Here is a 9,073-nt window from a genome sequence, read left to right as displayed (position 1 = left end):
AGTACTGTGTTTATATTTACAGAAACACTTATCCTGCTGTATATGCGTATACAAACATGTTTACTGTAAAATATGCAGTGGTTAGCACTGTGGCCTCTACACCTGCCAACACTCCCTTTTTTCCCGATCCATCTCCCGCCACCCTCCCGTTTTGTTATTTCTCCCCAAAAACTCCAGTAATTTGTTGAGCCAACATCTTAAACCAGCATCATGTTGACGTCAAATACTGACATTTATTCATCAGGTTTGGCAATCAAAATCCTACATCTGATGGACGTCATAGCATCCACTAACATCATTAGACGTTGATATTTGATTGATTTTAGGTTGGATGTTTTCTAATCCCCATAGACCATAGATATATACACTAGATATCGCATAGGGACCCTGAGCATGCGTCTATAGCGCCGCCATATTGGTACAGTGCTCCCAGGACAAATGTCATTCAGTCGCACTAGTCAACACAGTGTTATTACGTGAAGATGCGGGACTTTAGCGCCGTCTACGAGTGTAGTAACATGCAAACAACGAAAACAAAGCACAAAGGCAGAACATTTCATAGGTAAGAATAAGTTTTTTTTCTGTTTTTGTGTGTTCTGAACTTTTGTGCTAATCAGGTAACGTTATTGATGATAACAGTCTCTTACTGCATTCACCATACGGCAAAGCAGCTCCAACTCGCACTAAACACTCGGCTTATGCTAGTTTTGTTGAATAAAATCAGCAAACAATGCAAGAGAAATATGACAACGAGATGCTGCGCTGCCAGAAACTGGTATTATTGTCGGCTAACGTTAGTGAAAGAGTCGTTCGGAGGATTCATTCACAAACGAATCGCTCCCTCCGTCAGTATGAGCAGTGAAAGCAGGAGAGGAGCTGTGTTTCAGGACATGATTAGATCAAGTTTAACAGGGAGGGTGAATAGTACATTTCTGTACACACAAACACAAGCTTTTTGTCAGGAATGGCCGTGCGGTCACTGATCCATCAATGCAGAAAAGTGATGTAAAATTATAATTTTCATAATTAGAAAAAAAATTACATACTGACATCCAGGAAAACTCCCGATCATAGATATATGTGTATATGTGCATATCTCTGGCTTTGGATGTCCACAGTCCTCAACTGTACCCTGGTCCCGCATTCATTTCAAAGGAGAGCTACCCTGTAGCAAGATGGCGGCGCTATTGACGCATTCCGTCCAATAGACAACAATAGGCCAGGCGACATCTAATGTATATATCTATGCCCATAGACAAGAAAAAGTAAAGTAATGACTGCAGATTGAAGGACACTAGTGGAGTAAAAGTACAGATACTGCACTAAACATCAAGAGAAAGTAAAAGCACACATTTATAAGACTACTAAGTACATTACAATTTCTCAGAAAGACTACTCAATTACAGTCATTTGAGTATTTAGTTACTCTACACCACTGAATATAGTTCATATTAAAGTGTAAGAAATAGCAGCAAAATGATCCTTTAAATGTTATTTTCCATAACTGCATTTAGACTGAGAGTACTGGACTGCACATTTGAGGCCACATCCCCCTGTCACTGGGTTCTGAGAGAGCTAAAGGAAAAGTCAGAGTGAGAGCTGTGCTCATTTTCCACTGACTTTTATTTTTAAAAGCTTGTATTGCCTCTATTTTCTTTTTTTAGTCGGTGTTTTGTAAATGGATTAAGGGGAAACTGCTGAGCCACAGCGTCTGACTTGTCTTCCTATGAGGAAACTTCCTCTTTCTCTGTGTTGAAGAGTTTCTCCGTGTGTCAGTAATGCGCTGTTTGTGTCGATGGTCTGACACACTCTTCTCTTCTCCTCTGGACTGCAGAAATGAGGCTCGTTTGTGGATTAATAATGATGATGATGATGATGATGATGCACACGGCTGCAGGTGAGAGACATTCAGACTTTTGTATTTCCTGAATTAAAGGGACAGTTCACAGAAAAAGAAAGATTCTGTCATCATTTACTCTCACTTTACTTGTCACAAATCAGTTTGGGTTTCATTCTTCTGTTGAAATCAAAAGAAAATGTTTTGAAGAATGTTGGAAATCGATAACCATTGACTTTCACAATACTTATGGTTATCGGTTTTTCAACATTATTTAAAATATCTTCTTTTGTGTTCAACATTTAAAAAGAGACTCATGAAGGTTTGGATTTGGTTGAGGGAAAGAAAATAGTGAGTAAATGTTAATTTTTGGCTGAACTATCCCTTTAAATTAGACTTCATTACATACAGGACACATTATTGCTGTGTTGGAATTGTTTTATTACCTATTTTTATATTTGATTTTGCTTATTTATGAGTTTTCTCAATGTTTAAATTTGATTATTTGAACATTATTTAATATTATGGACATGGTAGGATTTTGTACTCATTAATTTGCTCCTCATGTCCAATAATTAACATTGAAAAAGGGGGAAATAATTCTTTCATTTTAAGTGTAGAAGTTTAATAAATCATAAAAATAGAAACGTCTGGCAGAAAATGGGGTAAAATCTTAGTTTCTACATTTTTATATCCTGAATTAAAGGGACAGTTCACTGAAAAGTTTAATTCTGTCATCATTTACTCTCACTTTAATTGTATTTTGGCTGAACTATCCCTTTAAATTAGACTATCCCTTAAGACTATCCCTTAAACTATCCCTTTAAATTAGCATTACGTACAGGACACATTCATGTTGTCTTGGAATTGTTTTATCATGCATTTATATATTTGATTTTGCTTATTTATGAGTTTTCTCAATATTTAGATTTTATTATTTGAATATTGTTTATTATTATGGACATGTTGGGGTTTTATTATTCGTCATTTTGCTCCTTATGTCCAATAATTAACAATGAAAAAGGGGGGAAATATTTCTTTCATTTTAAGTGTAGAAGTTATAAACCATAAAAATAAAGACGTCTGGCAGAAAATGGGTTAAAAACATTCAGTATATTCAGACATTTTTATTTCCTGAATTATAGAGACAGTTCACTGAAAAGTGTAATTCTGTCATCATTTACTGTCACTGTTGTAGCTTCTTTATTATGTTGAAAAAGAGAAAGATATTTTGTAGATTTTTGGAAATCGGTAACCATTGACTTCCATCGTATTTGTTTTATATGGAAGTCAATGGTTACTGGTTTTTAACATTCTTCAAAGTATCTTCTTTTGTGTTCAACATAAAGAAAGAAACTCTTGAAGGTTTGTAATTGGTTGAGGGAGAGTTAATAATGAGGACGTTTTCATTTTTGGATGAACTATCCCTTTAAATTAGACAGCATTATGTACAGGGCACATTAATGTTGTCTTGAAATTGTTTTATCATGCATTTATATATTTGATTTTGCTTACTTATGAGTTTTTGCAATGTTTAAACGTTATTCTTTGAATATTATTTAGTATTATGGACATGTTGGGATTTTATTATTCATTATGTTGCTCCTCATCTCCAATACTTAACAATGAAAAGGGGGAAATAATTATTTCATTTTCATTGTAGAAGTAATAAACATGAAACTATAAAAATAAAGATGTCTGGCAGAAAAGGGGGTAACTAAAATCAACATATAAGACACAAATAAATCACATGATTTTTACAGATGCAGGTTTCAGATATATTTAGATTTTGAAAAAATATAAATGCATATATAAATGTATACATAAATGGATCTGATGAGTTTGCATGCATCTCAAAACCATTATCATTAGTTGTTTACATCTCTACATTACATCAATATTGTGATGAAATAGCTCAGTGTTGCACTGTTTATTTTTCTGTTAAAATAATCTCTAACTTGTGAGTATAAAAACACAAATTTTCTCATACGCTTTCTTAAATCTGATGTGCATCTGATAACTCATTACATTCACTCATTCCTAATGCTGAATGACTGAACAGTAGGACATGACTGAAATCATGCATCTGTAATGTTATGCAGAGCCTGAACAGCTTCTATATTTTCAGCGTCTCCGTGCCTAGTGATGTCTTTCAGTTGTTTACAACACTCATTTGAAAATGTAAAACCAAACATCTTCACAAGTTAGAGAATTGTTTAGGAATATGGTGATTTTAATAAAGCATAATAGTAATATATGATTAATTAATGTGTTTCCCCCATGAGTTCTGGCTGTTCTGTAATGTAAATAACTCACGTATGACTGCTTCATAAACATGATGGCTGCTAAAGGCCGGCTGCTGCTAGTGATAGTCAGAGTGTTGACCCTGAGTGCACTTCTTATTTTTAGGGTTATCAGTGTGATCACTTACAACACCCACAACACTCAAACTAAACTTATCTTACCTTTCAGTTCAGCTTTTAGTGCTTAATGTGGTTACACACACACACACACACACACACACACACACACACACACACACACACACACACACACACACACACACACACACACACACACACACACACACACACACACACACACACACACAGAGAGGCCTCTACGTTCCTCTATGTTCTCGACCTTCAATCCATTGTAGATCAATCTAAATCTATCTTACTGTCTAATATGGCAAATATGGAACACAGTAAGCACCAAATACTGTGTTGTTTACAGCTAAATAATGCCCTGTCCTCTCCTATACGCCCTGACAAGCCAACCATCGATGAAAAGCTTATATTTTTCTGCTTCCAGATGATGTATCATATCAATCTGTTTCAAAAATGGACATTTATGGCTGGTTTGTGCACAAATGTCAGTCCACACATCACAACATGGTCAATCAAAGTTGCTTGAAGGGCATCAGACAGATTTGGTCTTCTATTTCCCCGTTCCCCCTGTCTCCTGTACTCCTCTTCCTCTTACTGTAACACTGACTTCCATATTTATTGATGACTGTAAACCCAAACGTTGTTTTTAAACTGTGTTTACACCTGACTGGTGTGTCTACAGCTCTGCGCCAGTGTGTGTGTGCGCACTTGACGGCTGTGTTTAGAGTGTGTGTTTATTTGTAAGCCTTTGCTTTGAGATCGCAAGGAGTTCATCATTCATTCGTTTTCCTTCAGCTTAGACCTTTTATTAATCAGAGGTCACCACAGTGGAATGAACCGCTGACTATTCCTGCATATGTTTTTGTGCTGGGGATGCCCTTAAAGCTGCAACCCAGTACTGGGAAACATCCATGCACACTCAATTACACTCACACACTACGGCCAATTTAGCTGATTCAATTCACCACATGTGTTTGGACTGTGGGGGAAACCGGAGCAGCCGGAGGGAAACGGGGAGAACATGCAAACACAGAAATGCCAACTGACCCAGCTGAGGCTCGAACCAGCGACCTTCTTAATGTGAGGCGACAGCACTACCTACTGCGCCACCATGCAGCCTGAAAGGGAATCCGATCATGATAAATCTGCATATCTAATGCATAAAAGTGTGTTAAGTGTTCTGCGAATCACTGTCTGTAATGATCTGGCAGTGTGTGTGAGCTCTACAGTTAATCTACATTAGGTCGGTGGTTCAAGGTTTTGTTAATTGTGGGAGAGTTTTGATTTTAGTGTGTGAACAATTTAAAAAACTGTAATTCATGTTGAAGACCAAAATGTTTCACTCTCTCTCTCTCTCTCTCTCCCTCTCACTGTATGTGTGTGTGTGTGTGTTTCAGGTGTGGATCGTGTTTGCTGGTTTAATCAGTCTGGTCCCTGTAATGCAGCTCCTGGAGATAAACTTAGTCTGCAGCTGCTGCCGAACACTAGAATATATGAGATACAGATGAAGAAGAGAATAAACAGCCCAGCATATGGTCCAGTTTGTAGAATAAAAGATGACACAATCAAGAGTGACTGTGATCTGTATGAGAACAGATCTGATGTGAAAGTCAGTAATGGGACTCTGATAATAAACTCAGTGATCACAGCAGATTCTGGGATTTACACATTATTTGTCCATAACTCTGATGGCACTGTAACATCTACAGCAGATCTACAAGTAAATATTGAAGGTACAGTAACTCTCTCTTTAGATTCAGATTCTCCATATTTCTCACTCTCATACACACGAGTAGCACCAGACACCATCTGTGGACTTTTTTTTTTGGCATTTCTGCCCTGATTTTTTGTAAAAAAAAAAATAAATAAATAAAAAAAATAAAAAATAAAGAAGAAGATCTGCTTTTATGCTGAATTCTTAGAACATGAAAGCTGAAAATGTACAAACATTAATTAATAAAAGTCAAATAAATGCATTTTATGGTTATAATATATATTCAATTGAAAGGTTGGGTTTGGGTATACAGTATTCTCTTATAAAATACAAGACAAAATACAAATGTACTGTGAAAAAATAGTAAACTGTGATCAGAGCAGATTGAAAAATACAGGTTAAGCATTAAAAACAACAGCGAAGCATCTACATCTCATAAACTCATACTTTCTGTTCGCTGTTCTATCAGTTTAACTTTTCTTAAACATCTTGTGTTTTTCTCTCTGCAGATCCTTCACTGGCAGCAAAAGTTCTGGGAAGTCTTGCTGTAATCCTCATAGTGTTGCTCTCCGTGCTTTATTTCTTTTACAGAAAGAAGAAGAAGAAGGCCAAACCACCATCAGGTCAGTCAAAACTACCATCACAGCACTGATTAGTTGAATAATTACTGACTGATTATTATGACTAAAGGATAAAGTCACCCAGAATTGATCGTGAACACTGAATTGTGTATTAAACTCATGCAATGTTTTCCTGTGATGTAAGTCATCACATAATTTCCATTTTAAAGACCAAATGATGAAGAAGGAGTCGTTTAGCAGAAGCTTTAGTGACCGCACATCTACCAAAAAAGCCAAAGGGTTTTTTCTCTTTAACGTTTGTAACAGCATTCGTCACCACAGTGCTGACTCTGAGTCACGAAAACGACAGAAACAACAGAGTCATGATGATTCTCACATAAGACCAGTAAATATGCATGCAAAATAATATGAAATAAATGTGTGATGAATTATTAATTATATAAATGTGAATTATTATATCACAGCAATTATAATAGAAATTATTTAAGTGTGATTTAGGGGCGACGTAATAGCGCAGTAGGTAGTGCTGTCGTCTCTCAGCAAAAAGGTCGCTGGTTCGAGCCTCAGTTGGGTCAGTTGGTGTTTCTGTGTGGAGTTTGCATGTTCTCCCTGCATTCGCGTGGGTTTCCTCCGGGTGCTCCGGTTTCCCCCACAGTCCAAACACATGCAGTACAGGTGAATTAGGTAGGCTAAATTGTCCATAGTGTATGTGTGTGAATGAGTGTGTGTGTGGATGATTCCCATTGGATGGGTTGTGGGTGGAAGGGCACCGGCTGCGTAAAAGCGTGCTGGATAAGTTGGCGGTTCATTCCGCTGTGGCAACTCAAAAAGCCCAAAAGAAAATGAATGAATGAATGAATGAATTAGTGTGATTTATTTTATCACATAAATTATAAATTATATAATTTAAAACAATAATATATAGTTGTATATAATATATACAATATAACTATGTGATATAATATATGTATATATATATGCATATACAAAACTGTGTCAAATATGAAATACATTACAGATAAATGTTTCTGCGTAAAATTAACTTAAAATGTAAATTTAGCATTCGTCTGCAAATAGATTAGTTATAATACATACAAACAAGACATAATTTACATTTTAAATATACTCAAAAAATCTATTAAATCTTATTAAAAATGTAAATAAAATATTAATACTAGAAATTAGATACAGTACAAATACATTCATTTTAGCTAATAAAAGTAAGAAAATAAAGTCAATAAAAATATTTAGTGAAATAATCAATGTGTATAAATAAACATTAATAAAAAAATGTAATAAAATATACGCATGCAAACCTAATGCAGTATACGTTTTTAAAATCCTGTAAAAAGTCTAAAAAATCTCAGATTAAATAAATATAAATAGACACACATGTAGCAAATAAAATAAGAATATAAAGTAAACAACAATATATTTGGTGAAAAAATAATACAGCATTTTTAGCCTGCATTACATGCTGTAAACTATATTTATTATGAGAAATTTTCCCAATTCACACTTAATTTGGTCAAAAATATAAAAAAACATGTGTTTTTTTGTAGATTTACAAATGAAATCAAAGTATTATAAATACATTTAATTCATCAGAAAATAAAAGAAAATATGTTTGGTGAAATAATAATTCCCTATAGTTAGTCTCATAATTATATTTATTACCACACATGTCTCCAATTCACACCTAATTTGAGCAAAAAATATGATTGTGAAGTTGGTGATCACTGGCTCTTATACCTTCTATACATCTATAAACACAAGATTATTCTTTATTGATCAGCATTAAGCAGAAATGATCTGCTTTATAATCTGTCTGCAGATGTGGAGTACACTACAGTCGACCATCAGAAGAAACCAAGCGTTCAGAAGAAGAATGAAGACCTTCACTATGGAGAAATAAACTTCAGCAAGTCACACACTCGTCACACACACCAGACGCAGACGCAGAGCAATCAGGAGGAGTGTCTGTACGCTCAAGTGCAGACAAGCTAATATGAGCTCAACCACAGAAACCAACCCACCGTCAGTGCACACCATGAGGAAACGCTGCGTTCATTTCTGCAGCTCAGTTATTAGCTGTGTGTAAATAAAAAACTACACAACCAGAGTGTCTCATCCTCACAAAACAGAACTGGACCAACTTTAAAATAACTACACTGGATGAAGGGATAGTTCACACAAACATTAAAACATCAGCATTTACTCACTGTTTAACTCTTTAAAACCTGTTTACTGTTCACTCACAGAGTTGAGCTTTTAGTTCAGTCTGCTCCTGCACGTGTCCCTCTGTTTATTGCGCTTTTCATTGTATTTCTCTGTTTGTTTTGTGTATTAAAGTGTTATTTGTATTCTCTCTGCTTCTCCTTGTGACTCTATAGCAGGGGTGCTCATATGGAAAGAGGATATATGCACATATATGAAACCTATATGCAGTATATATGCACATTTAAGATAATATATATACTGCATTTATGCATATATATATATATATATATATATATATATATATATATATATATATATATATATATATATA

General features: G+C 35.2%; 1 protein-coding gene across 2 annotated transcripts; it reads left to right on the top strand.

Moving 5' to 3' along the window:
- Window positions 1–393: 393 nt before the first annotated feature.
- On the top strand, window positions 394–8,890 carry si:zfos-741a10.3. 2 transcript variants are annotated; one of them, XM_068213254.2, is made up of 5 exons: window positions 394–562; window positions 1,835–1,897; window positions 5,625–5,960; window positions 6,451–6,564; window positions 8,357–8,890. In XM_068213254.2, the coding sequence occupies exons 2-5, from the start codon at window positions 1,837–1,839 to the stop codon at window positions 8,527–8,529; spliced, it is 684 nt and encodes a 227-aa protein (XP_068069355.1). In that variant the 5' UTR covers window positions 394–562; window positions 1,835–1,836; the 3' UTR covers window positions 8,530–8,890. The 2 variants fall into 2 exon arrangements, with proteins under 2 accessions (XP_068069355.1, NP_001373246.1); NM_001386317.1 differs by lacking the exon at window positions 394–562 and having other exon boundaries at window positions 1,731–1,897.
- Window positions 8,891–9,073: the final 183 nt, after the last annotated feature.

The sequence above is a fragment of the Danio rerio genome, chromosome 14, assembly GCF_049306965.1.
Source record: "Danio rerio strain Tuebingen ecotype United States chromosome 14, GRCz12tu, whole genome shotgun sequence".
NCBI lineage: Eukaryota > Metazoa > Chordata > Actinopteri > Cypriniformes > Danionidae > Danio > Danio rerio.
This window is presented reverse-complemented; position numbering and strand designations above follow the sequence as displayed.

Excerpts from the sequence above, each read along its gene's own strand:
- si:zfos-741a10.3 (XM_068213254.2), top strand. The coding sequence starts at position 1,837 with ATGAGGCTCGTTTGTGGATTAATAATGATGATGATGATGATGATGATG. Across the intron at positions 1,898-5,624 it reads GATGATGCACACGGCTGCAG|GTGTGGATCGTGTTTGCTGG; the intron begins GTGAGAGACATT and ends TGTGTGTTTCAG. Across the intron at positions 6,565-8,356 it reads GAAGGCCAAACCACCATCAG|ATGTGGAGTACACTACAGTC; the intron begins GTCAGTCAAAAC and ends ATCTGTCTGCAG.